Consider the following 16,071-nt stretch of genomic DNA (forward strand, 5'->3'; position numbering starts at 1 on the left):
CATTTCAGCTTTCTGCTTCGTCCAGGTTTTCCCATGTCTTCCCCTGTCAATTACTGCTTTGTTTTTAATTTTTCTTTTAGTTCATTTTTCAAGTTTTATCAGTAGATTGATTAATCTCTCTTTGATTAGGTTAGATAGAATTGCATGTGGTTAGGTAGCTAGGATGTGGTTAGAGGATTTAGCTCTGACTTTTTGTTGTTGTTGCTATCTGAATGGTTATTTGCAAACTGCTTGTTGAGTGATGATGATTTTGGTGCTCCATGCTTTCACATGCTGCTATTTGATACTGTTATTGATCAATGCTGATGCTTTAATGTTATATGTTCACAATTTGTTGCTCATTGCAACTCTGTGTACTGGCCATGCATTGATTCTCAATACACTGTTGATTATGCCTGATGCTGTTTAATTCCAATTTCCACTCAATCACTTGATTCAGGATGTTTAATTGTCTGAATTCATGTTGAATACTTGTGATTGGTTGTCAAATTCAAAGAAATGGGTGCTGCCATGCTGATTTAAACTGTTTTGTTTTGCTTAATGCTGCCAGATCATATGAAATCACTGTTTGTAAACATGTTTGATATTTTGGATTCATATGAGACTGTTTTGCTGCTATTTTCCATCTGGAAACATCCAATTTACTGCCAGAATGCTGCCAAAATTTTTGGAAATTTCCCTATTGCTAACTTGCAACTTAGGGATTGAACTTGGCACCCTGTGAATTAAGACTCATTTGGCTTATACCAAGTTCAATTCATGAGTTAATTTGGTCAGCATTTCCGTTTTGTATCTTGGTTCCCTCTTTCATGTGCACTGACGGAATCACGGGACTAATTGTTGGAATTCTGTGACAATTAGGACCTTGATTGACCAAATCATTTCTGAACCTCTTGAGTGTTTTAAATCATGCAAGATAGGTCCAATTTCCATTCTTCATGGTCGTTTTCATTCGTACCTTTCTCATTGACCATTGAAGTGCTTTCTAAACTCTCAAGTGGCCTAGTCTTGTACTTTTTGAATGAGGTTCTGTTGAGTTGTGATCATTGGTGTAATTTCACTCATGTAGCCATCTTCATTACCCAATTTACTTTAGGTACATGAGTACACTCTTAAACTTTCAACACCAATTTTTACAAGCTTAGTGACCATAAACATTGATGATGATGTGCATTCCTTTTTCTATGCTTTTATGCATTCCATATTTCATCATCAATGTCTTGCATCATCCTCATGAATGTGAGTATGCTTGTTCTCTATACTTTTTGAACTTATCTTGGTTAAGTTCCATAATTGTCGTGCCACTGATTTCTAACCTAGTTTTCTAACCTTGACCTAGTTGACTCTCTAACTCTTCTTTTTAGTTTTCACATTAACTCTTTTATATTCTTTCGGGCATGATGATTATTGTTGCTTAACGAACAAGCATTTTCCTATTATTGCATGAATTCTTGGATTGTATTTTGATTGATGTATGAATTGTGTTTGCTTGCATTCCAAGAGTTCATTCCTATGACTCACTTCATGAGAGTTCTCAATTTCTTTCTGTTGTCTATTTTCTGTCCGTGCTTATTTCCTTGTCTTTCCTTTCCTCTGCTTTGCTTAATATGTTGTATCCTGTGATTTCTATTTTCCAGGATGTCTGACAGAGGCAAGGGAAAAGCAAAGGTTACCTCCAGGAAGAGGAAGAAGTCTCAGTCTTCCACTGATTCTGCGACCTCCAGTTATGCTAAAATATCCCTCTCTGACAAGGATAAGGAGGATCAGCTCCTACCTTCTACCAACGTAGAGAAATTTCCCAATCTGTACTGTGAGTTCCGCTTTCCGACTTTCCTAAAGCGGAAGCTCAACCAGGAGAAGAAGCTAGATATCCCTTCAGATTTGAGACAGTCCATTGAGCTTCGAATTGAGGGGTTGGGCCTGTCCTTCGTGGATAGGGAGCTAGCTAAGGTGAACGAGTCATGGGTGCGTGAATTTTATTGCAACTTCTACACACCGACCCTTAACTCGATTCACCTGAGAGGCGGGCAGATCCTGGTTACAGAAGCTGACATTGAGGATGCACTCCACTGTCAGCCCAAGGCCAGTGATACAGATGCTTTTATGCAGACTGAGGTGGAGATGCACTGTCTGACCTATGACTATGATGCACTGAGGAGTATAGTTGCCGAACCGGACTCTCCTTGGGAGCTGGATGCTAATAAAACGAAACCCAAGGGGATGATGTTTGAATATCTGACTCGGGAGGCGAGGGTATGGCAGCAGATTCTTGCCCATTATGTTATGCCTACCACGCACTTCACGGAGATTTCGGTGGACATGCTCGTTCTGCTCAGGTGCATTATGGAGGGGAAGGAGTTGTACTTTCCCTGCCTGATTAGAAAGTACATGTGGCGAGCACATGTCAAAGGCACACTCCCATTTCCTGCTTTGATCATCGAGATGGCTCAGCGGGCTAGCGTACCTTGGTTGCCAGATGATGAGTTGCCACCCCCGATCCACGGGAAGGAGAGACTTCTCCCGTGGGGGACCTGGGTGTACGATAGACTAGCCCTGCGTAGATCCAGAGCCCGCTCAGCAGCAGCAGCATCTGGGCCACCATCTTCTTCAGCAACAGCATCTGGGCCATCATCTTCTTCAGCTGCAGCTGGACCCACTGCACCATCCACAGCTGCCAGTCAGCCACCACTACCACCATCATCAGCACCTCAGCCGACCTACAGACTAGTTCAGCATCTTATCGAGCGCATGGATCGGAGCGAACGTCGCAACGAGCGATGCTTTCGGCGCGTGATTCAGATGTTGGCATCGCTGGGAGCCGTCATACCCCCTGATTCCGACACTTCCGATCATTCCGAGGAGGAGGCGGATCATGGGGAGGAGGCTAGGCAGGCAGAGGCACCTCCAGAGATTCAGGCTTCTACACAGCCACAGCCAGACTCACTTGTAGCATCGGGAACAATGCTTCATTCTAAGTGTGGAGAGGTCGACGTCGTTGGTGGGAATGTTATTTTGGGTGACAATTTCAGACTTCAGCTTAGTTGCTTTATTTTGTCTTATTTTAGTATCCGCACTTTGTATTACTATATATATCAGCCATCTTGGATACTTTGTTTTACATTGTGCATTTTGCATCTTTGGTTTGTAAGTATATTTTGATATTTTTAGTTTGATTTACCTCTTTAGTTGATAGCATATATATGTAGTATCTTAGTTTATCAGTTTAGTTGTGATTGGAAAAAATATGGAACATTGAGCTTAGTTTAATCCTTTTTTTAGTCAAAACAAATCTCATATGCAAAAAGGGTAAACTAAGCTCAATGTTCCATATTTTTTCCAATCACAACTAAACTGATAAACTAAGATACTACATATATATGCTATTAACTAAAGAGGTAAATCAAACTAAAAATTTCAAAATATACGTACAAACCAAAAATGCAAAATGACCAATGTAAAACAAAGTATCCAAGATAGCTGATATATACAGTAATCCAAAAGTAATCCAAAGTGCAGTAAATGAAAGTGCGAATACTAAAATAAGACAAAATAAAGCAACTAAGCTGAAGTATGAAATTGTCACCCAAAATAACATTCCCGCCGACGACGTGGACCTCCCCACACTTAGAATGAAGCATCGTCCCCGATGCTACAAGTGAGACTAGGTGGAAGGGTCGACATCTGCATCCAGCTGTGGCTGCGGCTGTGGCTGTGTAGAAGCCTGAATCTCTGGAGGTGCCTCTGCCTGCCTAGCCTCCTCCTCAGAATGATCGGAAATGTTAGAATCAGGGGGTATGACGGCTCCCAGCGATGCCAACATCTGAATCACGCGCCGAAAGCATCGCTCGTTGCGACGTTCGCTCCGATCCATGCGCTCGATAAGATGTTGAACTAGTCTGTAGGTCGGCTGAGGTGTTGATGGTGGTGGTGGCTGACTGGCAACTGATAGCTGTGGATGGTGCAGCGAGTCCGGCTGCAGCTGAAGAAGATGATGGCCTAGATGCTGCTGCTACTGAAGAAGATGGTGGCCCAGATGCTGCTGCTGCTGAGCGGGCTCTGGATCTACGCGAGGCTGGTCTGTCGTCCACCCAGATCCCCCACGGGATAAGTCTCTCCTTCCTGTGGATCGGGGGTGGCGACTCATCATCTGGCAACCAAGGTACGCCAGCCCGCTGGGCCATCTCGGTGACTAAAGCAGGAAATGGGAGTGTGCCTCTGACATGTGCTCGCCACATGTACTTTCTGATCAGGCGGAGAAAGTACAACTCCTTCCCCTCCATAATGCACCTGATCAGAACGAGCATGTCTACCGGAATCTCCGTGAAGTGCGTGGTAAGCATAACATAATGGGCAAGAATCTACTGACATACCTTCGCCTCCCGAGTCAGATAATCGAACATCATCCCCTTGGGTTTCGTTTTATTGGCATCCAGCTGCCAAGGGGAGTCCGGTTCGACAACTATACTCCTCAGTGCATCATAGTCATAGGTCAGACAGTGCATCTCCACCTCAGCCTGCATAAAAGCATCGAGTGGAACCTCAATGTCAGCTTCTGTAACCAGGATCTGCCCGCCTCTCAGGTGAATCGAGTTAAGGGTCGGTGTATAGAAGTTGCAATAAAATTCACGCACCCATGACTCGTTCACCCTAGCTAGCTCCCTATCCACGAAGGACAGGCCCAACCCCTCAATCCGAAGCTCAATGGACTGTCTCAAATCTGAAGGGATATCTAGCTTCTTCTCCAGGTTGAGCTTCCGCTTCTGGAAAGTCAGAAACCGGAGCTCACAGTACAGATTGGGAAATTTCTCTGCGTTGGTAGAAGGTAGGAGCTGATCCTCCTTATCCTTGTCAGAGAGGGATATTTTAGCATAACTGGAGGTCGCAGAATCAGTGGAAGACTGAGACTTCTTCCTCTTCCTGGAGGTAACCTTTGCTTTTCCCTTGCCTCTGTCAGACATCCTGGAAAATAGAAATCACAGGATACAACATATTAAGCAAAGCAGAGGAAAGGAAAGACAAGGAAATAAGCACGGACAGAAAATAGACAACAGAAAGAAATTGAGAACTCTCATGAAGTGAGTCATAGGAATGAACTCTTGGAATGCAAGCAAACATAATTCATACATCAATCAAAATACAATCCAAGAATTCATGCAATAATAGGAAAATGCTTGTTCGTTAAGCAACAATAATCATCATGCCCGAAAGACAGGCCCAACCCTTAGCTCGCTCCCTATCCACGAAGGACAGGTCCAACCCCTCAATCCGAAGCTCAATGGACTGTCTCAAATCTGAAGGGATATCTAGCTTTTTCTCCAGGTTGAGCTTCCGCTTCTGGAAAGTCAGAAACCGAAGCTCATAGTACAGATTGGGAAATTTCTCTGCGTTGGTAGAAGGTAGGAGCTGATCCTCCTTATCCTTGTCAGAGAGGGATATTTTAGCATAACTGGAGGTCGCAGAATCAGTGGAAGACTGAGACTTCTTCCTCTTCCTGGAGGTAACCTTTGCTTTCCCCTTGCCTCTGTCAGACATCCTGGAAAATAGAAATCACAGGATACAACATATTAAGCAAAGCAGAGGAAAGGAAAGACAAGGAAATAAGCACGGACAGAAAATAGACAACAGAAAGAAACTGAGAACTCTCATGAAGTGAGTCATAGGAATGAACTCTTCGAATGCAAGCAAACATAATTCATACATCAATCAAAATACAATCCAAGAATTCATGCAATAATAGGAAAATGCTTGTTCGTTAAGCAACAATAATCATCATGCCCAAAAGAATATAAAAGAGTTAATGTGAAAACTAAAAAGAAGAGTTAGAGAGTCAACTAGGTCAAGGTTAGAAAACTAGGTTAGAAATCAGTGGCACGACAATTATGGAACTTAACCAAGATAAGTTCAAAAAGTATAGAGAACAAGCATACTCACATTCATGAGGATGATGTAAGACATTGATGATGAAATATGGAATGCATAAAAGCATAGAAAAAGGAATGCACATCATCATCAATGTTTATGGTCACTAAGCTTGTAAAAATTGGTGTTGAAAGTTTAAGAGTGTACTCATGTACCTAAGGTAAATTGGGTAATGAAGATGGCTACATGAGTGAAATTACACCAATGATCACAACTCAACAGAACCTCATTCAAAAAGTACAAGACTAGGCCACTTGAGAGTTTAGAAAGCACTTCAATGGTCAATGAGAAAGGTACGAATGAAAACGACCATGAAGAATGGAAATTGGACCTATCTTGCATGATTTAAAACACTCAAGAGGTTCAGAAATGATTTGGTCAATCAAGGTCCTAATTGTCACAGAATTCTAACAACTAGTCCCATGATTCCATCAGTGCACATGAAAGAGGGAACCAAGATACAAAACGGAAATGCTGACCAAATTAACTCATGAGTTGAACTTGGTATAAGCCAAATGAGTCTTAATTCACAGGGTGCCAAGTTCAATCCCTAAGTTGCAAGTTAGCAATAAGGAAATTTCCAAAAATTTTGGCAGCATTCTGGCAGTAAATTGGATGTTTCCAGATGGAAAATAGCAGCAAAACAGTCTCATGAATCCAAAATATCAAACATGTATACAAACAGTGATTTCATATGATCTGGCAGCATTAAGCAAAACAAAACAGTTTAAATCAGCATGGCAGCACCCATTTCTTTGAATTTGACAACCAATCACAAGTATTCAACATGAATTCAGACAATTAAACATCCTGAATCAAGTGATTGAGTGGAAATTGGAATTAAACAGCATCAGGCATAATCAACAGTGTATTGAGAATCAATGCATGGCCAGTACACAGAGTTGCAATGAGCAACAAATTGTGAACATATAACATTAAAGCATCAGCATTGATCAATAACAGTATCAAATAGCAGCATGTGAAAGCATGGAGCACCAAAATCATCATCACTCAACAAGCAGTTTGCAAATAACCATTCAGATAGCAACAACAACAACAAAAAGTCAGACCTAAATCCTCTAACCACATCTTAGCTACCTAACCATATGCGATTCTATCTAACCTAATCAAACGGAGATTAATCAATCTACTGATAAAACTTGAAAATGAACTAAAAGAAAAATTAAAAACAAAGCAGTTATTGACAGGGGAAGACATGGGAAAACATGGACGAAGCAGAAAGTTAAATTGGAATGCATAGCTACTGAAGGGGACTGAGGCGCCACTGGCCCAGTGGTGGCGCAGCGCAGAGTAGGGTAGCAGTCCAGAGTAGGGCACCCGATTCTGCCCTGGGTGCAGCGACGGGAAAGGAAACGGCCGAGAGAGAAGGAAGGATTTGGTGATGGTGAAAGGGAGTTCGCTGGCGGCAATGGGCGTAGCCGCGGCGGTTCTGGTGGTGACAGAGAAGGAGACTAACTGAGAGGAGGAGAAAGGGGGAAAGAAGAAGGGCGAAAAGGGGCGAAGAGGAAAGAGAGAAGGGAGAAGTGAGGTTAGTCGGCGGCGGTGGGTGTCGCCGGGATGGTGTTGCAGAGGTTGAGAGGGTGGCGATGGAGGTTCTAGGTAATTGGAGGGAGAAGAAGGAGAAAATGGAACGTTGAAGTTGAAGGGGTAAAGGGACGCGACTGGATTAGGGCTTGCGCGTAGGGGTGTCATCGATTTTGAATCCACGCGTACGCGTTTAGAACGCGTTTGGGCATTAAAACAAGAATATTCAAAGAAGAGAAACTACCTACAATGGCAACTCAAATCATTCATTGATTATATTTACAAGAGAATGGGAAGAGATTACCATGGTGTGGTGTCTCCTACCTAGCACTTTTATTTTAAGTCCTTAAGTTGGACATTTGGGAGGCTCCTTGTCATGGCGGTTTATGCTTGAACTCATTTTGAAACTTCCACCAATGCTTGGACTTCAAGTAAGCTCCAAAATTCAAAATCCATGGCACCAAACTTTGATGAAGTTCCATATAAGCTAAGGGCTCCCAAAATTGATCTTCATATATACCTGGATCCCATATCTTGTTTCTACACCCATCTTCAAGTTGATGAAGACAATTCCATACAGGTGGCAAGTGATCTGAATTCTCAAGTGAATACCAAAACATCTTCCTAGACCCATTCTATCTATTACTCCTCCTCCACCCTTGGGGCCTAAGCCTTGAAGGTTCGACCTTAATGAGCTTAACATCATTTTGCCAACCACTACCCAACCTTCTTTTACTCCTCAATCCACAAAGAGCTCTAAGTTGACCATCTGTTTCATGCAACCCATATTCAAGTGGAGTGACAAAGCTTAAAGATAAAAGATTGACCCACTTGAATGGTGTAAAGGATGATGGTGATTGAGGAAGGAGGACATCCCCACACTTGGACAATCCAAGGTCTTCTCCCTTGTGCTCTTCTTTAAATTCCTCCACCTCTTGACAAGCATCTTCAATTTCAATTCCTTGCCCACCAACTTCTTCGCATCCCTCATTGCTTAAACCATGTGTCGGAGGTTGTGCAATACCAAATGCCTTTTATTACACCATTTTGATTATTAATATCTTGTGAATTGTTTTTTAGAAAGATTATGACTGTGAATAATCTTAACTTGTCCAGGTTGTAATATTTAGAGATGGGACATATCTGACCTTAAAAGAAGTTTTTGAGAGTTTGGATTAGACTGGGTAAGATCTTATTCTGTAGTTTCTATTATTATCATAATTTATTACTGAAGTTGGTAGCATTAAGCTTCAGTAAGTTAATCTGATTTTTGAACATATGTTTTACAGATATGACCTCAATGTTGACCTTTTGGACGTTCACGCAGACAACAGTACATTTCATCGTTTTGACAAGTTCAATCTTAAATAGAATCCTTGTGGTCAAAGTACGCTCAACGAGATATTCCTAAAGCAGGATAATCTCATTCAAGGTAACATCCTTTCAGAATTATACATTTATTTTAGTGTTTAGGGTTCAGTATTATACATTTTGAAGTCATGTGTAATTCACTTATTTATTTACTTATAACTAGTCACAATGGCAGAAAACCTATTGGCTTTTTGGAGTCTCTTTGCTTGTTACATTCTACTTCAAATAAGGATTTTATATAACATGCTAAAATTCAATAAAGTTCATCTGACAACAGTTGCTGTACAGAAAAGGAAAAAAACCCTCATGTGCTGCGAAACATTGAAACTTGTTAGTAGCTGTCTAATTTCACCAAGCCATATCCATACAAAATTGGGTAAAAAAAGTTGGTTAGGTGCTAGTTGAATGAGTTTCAAGAATATATTTTCAAGCCTACTTGATCTATATTAATTTGCTTTATTTTGGTTGTTGAACCTATTATGTTGGTTTTATAAGAGCTATATCTACTTGCAGTTTTAGATTGTTGTCAAAAGCAACTCCTACCTATGGATTAAGAATTAGTTCAAGAAGGAAATAAGAATGTCTTGCAAAGTAATCATGGGGCTATTGACAAAATGTTTCGGCATTCATGCTGGAGTTTATTATTATGCTCTGTGTTGATTGATTCAGTTTTATCTTTACTTACAAGCGCCCAAACTATTGTCTTGCATTAAATAGGTTGTTTCCTTGGAGAGCTGACAAAGCAAGTGTTTTTTGATCTCGCTGCCAGTAAATATCAGGTGCTTTCCCATATCCTGTCATGTTACAACCTAAAACAACATATAAAATTCTAAAATTCAAGTAGAACACTTCATTTATTTATTTAATTTTGAATTAATTTAATTTAAACTCTTTTAGGTATTGGTTTCCTAGGTGCTTTTCCTCAGGTATTAAATTCAACATGGACAAGTTTCTTACTATGCTATTTTGTATATAGTTTTTGTAAACTTGGCTTTGCTATAAGCATGTAGGTTTGTTTTTTTCAATTCTTTCCATGAAAAGGCAGGTGACCAACTGAGCATAGTTGGTTTTTTTTTTTTCCTGCTTTTTTCCAATGTGTGTCCAGTGTCCTAATATTTTTTAAATACAACTTTGATTATTTTATATTAAGGAAAGGTCTACTTAAATTTATTTTTTCTATTATTATTGGCCAATCTGTTTAAATTAAGTCTTTAGCATTTTTATTCATGACATTTTTCTTTTCAAATTATAATTCAGACTCTTAATTTTTGTGAACTAGCAGCAGCTGGATGAAGCATCCTTTCTTATTCTTATTTATTTAAAAAATAGAATTTTGTATTTTTTGGTTTTATGATGATTTCCCATTTTCCCATGTAGCGGGATGAGTTTTTTTTTTGTTGATATTTATTTTCCATTTCTTTATCATTGTTTCGTTAGGCTTATTCCCTCCTAGATGCTTGTTAACGTATGTCTTTCCTTACCTGATTTATTTGCAGATGGCTGCATATAGAATATCAATATATGGTAGGAAGCAAAGTGAATGGGACCAATTAGCTAGTTGGATAGTGAATAATGATCTGTACAGTGAGAATGTTATTTGGTTAATTCAGGTATTTTCTAGCTTTTTTATTTGCTTAAATCACAGATCAGTTTTATTATCACAATTTATAATGAGGATTTGTTTTTAGTTTCACTTAGTTTTCATGCATTAATTCATACCGTCTGATTTGCTCGTTTTCAATATCATAGCTTTCAGCTCCATATCATAATTTTTTTTCATGTTTTTTTACTGTTTTCTAATTCAGATTATGAGTTTGAGTAAAATATTTTCTGGCTTAATTTTCACACTGATTTTAATGTTGTCATTTGTCTATTGATATATTTGTTATAAAATCTGTCTTGCAGCATCCAAGGTTGTACAATGTGTACAAGGAAATGGGAATTGTTACCTCATTCCAGAACATGCTTAACAATATCTTTATTCCTCCTTTGAGGTTACTGTTGATCCTGATTCACATCTCAGCTTCATGTTTTCTTAAAACAGGTTTGTTTCTCATCTACACTTTCAATTGACTTTTGGAGTAAACATCTATTGCTCCTCCAAGGGCACAAGTGTCATTAGTTTGATTTGATCCTCTAATTTCAAAATAGTTCTTCATGTCATTTTAAACATTAAATTGGTTGCTTTGAGTGACCAGTACTTGTCATTGGACCAATTTTATGCTACTTATATTTTCAGAAGACCAAAATCGGTGTTAGTTCTGCCTTTCATACAATGGCTGTTCATTCCCTTAAGATTATAACTTATTGCCTGCTGATTTAGGTCTGTATTTTGTTACCTGTTCGCTAATTAAATATCAAAGGGAATGTGGATGTTTAGAACCATGCATTGTACAAGTTGACCTCAGTCATCTTTGCTCTGGTACTATATATTAATCATTTGGTTATTTATTTATTTACATGTATAGGTGGTTGGTTGGATTTGGTGGATGATGAAAGGAAACCTGAAAGACAGCCAACAAAACACATGGCCACACCTGCCCAATGGACTAATGTATTCAACCCAGTATTTTCATACTATGCGGATTACTGTTATGCTAATCTTTACACCTTAAACAAGGTATATAGTTTTTATCCACAACTGTAGTCTGTAGGTTTTAGTATCAATTTTTGGTGCTTAGGTAGCACTCTTATTATTAGAGCATAGATCCATTTTTACAACGAGTATCTTTTTTTTGTTAATATTTGTATTATTTAGCCCAGGTATTGCCCTTCAACTGGTTACTTAGTTGTGAACTTGAGATATTTGTACTGACTAGATTTTATTGGAATTTTTTTTATCAGATTGGACTGGCAATGTCTCCCCTGAGCAATAACTCCCTATTCTTAGATTACCACAGGAACCCTTTTCCAATGTTCTTACGAGGTTTGAATGTTTCACTTTCTACTGATGATCCGCTCCAAATTCATTTAACAAAGGAACCATTGGTTGAAGAGTACATGGTTTAAGGGTTTAGGGTTTATGATTTAGGGTTTAGGATTTAACCCTGTACTCTTCAACCAATGGTTCCTTTGTTAAATGAATTTGGAGTCGATCATCAGTAGAAAGTTTCCCTAAGGAAACGCAAATGTATTTCCTACTGATATACCTTTGCGTGTCCCCAGAATTCCAAGGTGGGATACTGATACTTCATCTTACTTCCCTTTCTCTTTCTTTCCTTTCTGAAGTTATGTGATTTCTTAGTTTTATTTATTGGAACCTGCTGAACAAAATTGTTCCTAAATTTCAGTGAACAGTTATTAAGTGTAGAATTGAACTGTTTATTTATGGAGACCTGTCTACAAACAGAAAATATACCGAAACTTTCATCCATTCACCTAAAACTATTCCAGCTTTCAGAATACTGTCTCGTATTGTTTTCCTGACATCGTGTGAACTTTCTGTAAATAATACATAATAAACACAAGCCATTTTGAACCTTCAAAATTGGTCTACACACTGGCACACTGCAACATTATCAATTGAACACCAAATAATTTACCACAATATAGGTCAACTCACTGAGTCACTGCTCAATCAACAACCAGCGTCAATAAAGCTCACCAAAATCATCACATAATAATGACCATTCAGAAGTTCCATCGTAGTAGCCATACCTTCGCGGAGAGTCTGCAGTCGCGGCAGCCCCGCCGGAATCCCCTCAACATGAAACACTCCGTTCTGCTTCTCCTCTCCATCCACGCCGCCGCCACGTCCGGAAGCGACACCGAGCTCCATCAATAACCTCTGCCTCCCTTCCTTCTCGCACCACTGCGCCTCTTCTTCAAATGCTAGTAGCAACCATCTTATTCCAATAGCGTATATTTTGAGGTCAATATAAAATCATCTTTCTTGCAAGACCCGTTCGGATAAGGGAAAATTCCAGAGACTGCTTCAAAGTAAGATTGTTGCATTAACCCTCTCCTAAACCTGGGGGGAGGGGTTGAGAGGAAAAGGAAATCCAAATCCCACTCCTCTATCCTTATCCTCTCACTCCCCCTTTTTCAAGAAAAAAGTCCGCTCCCTAAGAAGGGGCCCTCTCTGATAAGGAACAAAAAATTCTCTATTTTATGACAATCCGATCTGATGGTTGTTCTCCACCATTCACAAGGATATAGGGACTTTATATCTCATCTTCGATGCCATTGCTGAAGTGATGGACACATGCTTCTCAATATTGATTATTATGCAATTAGCACAACCTGGCAATCAAATTCTTGGTGGGAATCATCAACTTTATAGTGTTTCAATAACGGCTCACGCTTTTATAATGATTTTTTTTTTATGGTTATGCCGGCAATGATAAATGAATCTAGTAACTCTGTAATTGGTCTGTTTTGATTTTTATAGGTGCACATGACATGGCATTTTCAAGGTTAAACAATATTTCATTCTAGTTGTTGCCACCAAGTCTCTTGCTCCTATTAAGGTCGGCCTTAGTAGAAATGAGTAGCAGCACCGGATGGACAATCTATCCGCCTTTAAGTGGTATTACCAGCCAATTTAGAGGAGCGGTTGATCCATTTTAGAGGAGCGTTTGATTTAACAATTTCTAAGTTTCATCTATCTGGCGTTTCATTCATTTTAGGTTCTATAAATTTTATAACATGTGTGGACCTGGAATGACTATGCATAGATCAGCCTTATTTGTGTGGTCCGTTCCAGTAACAACATTTCCACTGTCGTTACCACTTTCAGTACTAGCAGGGGATATTACAATGTTATTAACGGATAGAAACTTTAATACAACCTTTTCTGATTCCGCAGGAGGAGGGACTCCATATTATACCAGCATCTCTTTCTGTTCTTCGGTCCCATTCTCCTGGATCCGGTATCATAAGTCATGTCGTTTCTACTCTTTAAAAACCGGTCTTTGGATATCTAGGCATGGTTTATGCCATGATCCGTATAGGAGTTTTCAGATTTCTTGTTTGGGCTCATCATACATTTACTGTGGGCTTAGACTTTGATACACATGCCTACTTCATTGCAGCTATCATGATCATATCTAGGGTGTTCAAAATCGATCCGGACCGAACTAAATCGACAAACCGAACCGAAAAAACTGAGAACCGAACAAATCAAAAATTGAAAAAAACTTGTTTTGTTTTTTTTTTGTGACTCGGTTTGGTTTTCGGTTCTTATCATGAAAATTCTAAGAACGCGGTGGGCACATATCAGAGGTTAATGAATAAAGTATTTGCCAACCACATCGGGAAACTGATTGAAGTTTACATGGATGACATGCTAGTAAAAACCCAAAAAGAGGAAACACTGCTACCCGACCTCACAGAAGTATTCGGTACCATAAGAAAGCATGGGCTAAGGCTAAACCTCACAAAATGTACCTTCGCGGTAGAAGCTGGCAAATTCCTAGGGTTCATGCTTACCCAGAGTGGCATTGAGGCAAACCCAGACAAATGCCAAGCCATACTCAATATGAAAAGCCCGACCTGTGTGAAAAAGGTACAACAGCTAAATGGAAGACTAGCGGCCCTGTCCAGTTTCTAGCCGGATCAGCACTAAGCTCCCTCCCTTTCTATGCAATACTAAGGAAAGGAAAGAAGTTCGAGTGAAATCCATAGTATGAAAAGGCCTTCCAAGACTTCAAAACATTCCTGGGGCAACCACCCATCCTGACCCGACCTCGACAGGGAGAAGAACTGATACTATACCTCGCCGTGGGAAGTCGGGCAATAGCATCAGCCCTAGTAAGAGAAGATGACAATGGACAACAACCCATCTACTTCATCAGCAAGGGCCAAACTAAACTACCAAAAGATAGAAAAGTTCGCTTATGCCCTCAAACTCACCTCCCGGTGACTTCGACCATATTTTCAAGCCCACGCCATCAGAGTGCGGACCAATCAACCTATGAAAGGCATCTTACAGAAAACAGACTTGGTTGGAAGAATCCTAAAACGGGCAATCGAACTGTCCGAATTCGACCTCAAGTACGAAGCCCGGACCACCATTAAATCCCAGTACTTGGTCAACTTCGTCGCAGAGTACACAGACACCCCAGGGACCTCCATAGAATGGAACCTCTACATTGATGACTCATCAAACAAAGCCGGCAGTGGAGCTTAGGGGTGTTCAAAACTGATCCGGACCGAACTAAACTGACAAACCGAACCAAAATAACAAAAAACCTAATAAACCGAAAACCAAAAAAACCGAAAAAAGTTGTTTTGCTATTTTTTTGCGGTGCGATTCGGTTTTCAGTTTTGACCATGAAAACCCTAACCAAATCGAACTGAACCAGTTTGGCAAAAAACCCTAAAAATTACTAACCCCACCCCCCTCAAATGAATGAAACGAGTGCTGCTGTGCGAGTGTGCGTCACTGCGTCCCTAACCCCCAAATCCCCAATCGAAACCTAACCTCCAAATTCCCAATCGAAACCTAACCACGCAACGCACCATATCTCGTCCTCTGCACAGTGCGCACCCAGCCACGGAGCTAGCCAGCAGCCACCCACGTCCTTGAGTTCGAGGCCGGCGGCACCAACGTTCCTCCCAAGTCCCACCACCTCGAAGCCTTTCTCTGAATCCTACCGCCGAACAGAGTAGAGATCCCCCACCGCCGGTGCACCATGAACGCGAAGACCCAGATCAACACAGCACATCACCACCACCGACTGACCCAACAGGGCAGCACAGCAAACAGCACCCACGATCAACACAGCACCTCGCCACCTCCACCCAGCAGCGTTTCTGGGTTTTGGCCACCCACGATCAACACAGCACCTCCCAGTCTCCCACCCAGCCACCGATTCAAGTGAATATGGAGTCTGAGCCATCTATTCAGGTAATGTTTAGTTGTTTACTATTTGCTGTTTACTGATGCATTGTTGGTATTATTGCTGGTTGCTGTTTATTGTTCAGTTTAAGGTTATCAGTTTATTGTTCAGGTTTTTGTTCAGTTCATTGTTGATAATTTGGTATTGCTGACTATTGATTTATTGTTCAGTTTAGGGATAAGTATAATTTTGGTCCCCAACGTAGAGGCCAAAAATTTATTTCGTCCTCGGCCTTTTTTTCGCTACAAAATGGTCCCCAAGGTTTCAGTCTGTTTTAAAACCGTCATTTTTACCAATTTTTTTTATTACCAAATTATCCCTCATTAGAAAATTATAAACTAAAATAAATATAAAATAAAAAAAGGAAAGAAAGGGATACAGAGAAAGAAAAGAG

At 40.3% G+C, this 16,071-nt stretch overlaps 1 protein-coding gene across 6 annotated transcripts; it reads left to right on the forward strand.

Moving 5' to 3' along the window:
* Positions 1,616 to 12,846, forward strand: LOC107623832 (AMP deaminase-like). Of its 6 annotated transcripts, none has more exons than XM_021113094.1 (9): positions 1,616 to 5,075; positions 8,581 to 8,648; positions 8,754 to 8,896; positions 9,553 to 9,614; positions 9,733 to 9,761; positions 10,332 to 10,445; positions 10,741 to 10,879; positions 11,304 to 11,455; positions 11,680 to 12,846. In XM_021113094.1, the coding sequence occupies exon 1, from the start codon at positions 1,639 to 1,641 to the stop codon at positions 3,157 to 3,159; it is 1,521 nt and encodes a 506-aa protein (XP_020968753.1). In that variant the 5' UTR covers positions 1,616 to 1,638; the 3' UTR covers positions 3,160 to 5,075; positions 8,581 to 8,648; positions 8,754 to 8,896; positions 9,553 to 9,614; positions 9,733 to 9,761; positions 10,332 to 10,445; positions 10,741 to 10,879; positions 11,304 to 11,455; positions 11,680 to 12,846. The 6 variants fall into 6 exon arrangements, with proteins under 6 accessions (XP_020968753.1, XP_020968752.1, XP_020968754.1 ...); XM_021113095.1 differs by having other exon boundaries at positions 5,007 to 5,075; XM_021113093.1 differs by lacking the exon at positions 9,733 to 9,761.

Source organism: Arachis ipaensis, chromosome B10, assembly GCF_000816755.2.
Source record: "Arachis ipaensis cultivar K30076 chromosome B10, Araip1.1, whole genome shotgun sequence".
NCBI lineage: Eukaryota > Viridiplantae > Streptophyta > Magnoliopsida > Fabales > Fabaceae > Arachis > Arachis ipaensis.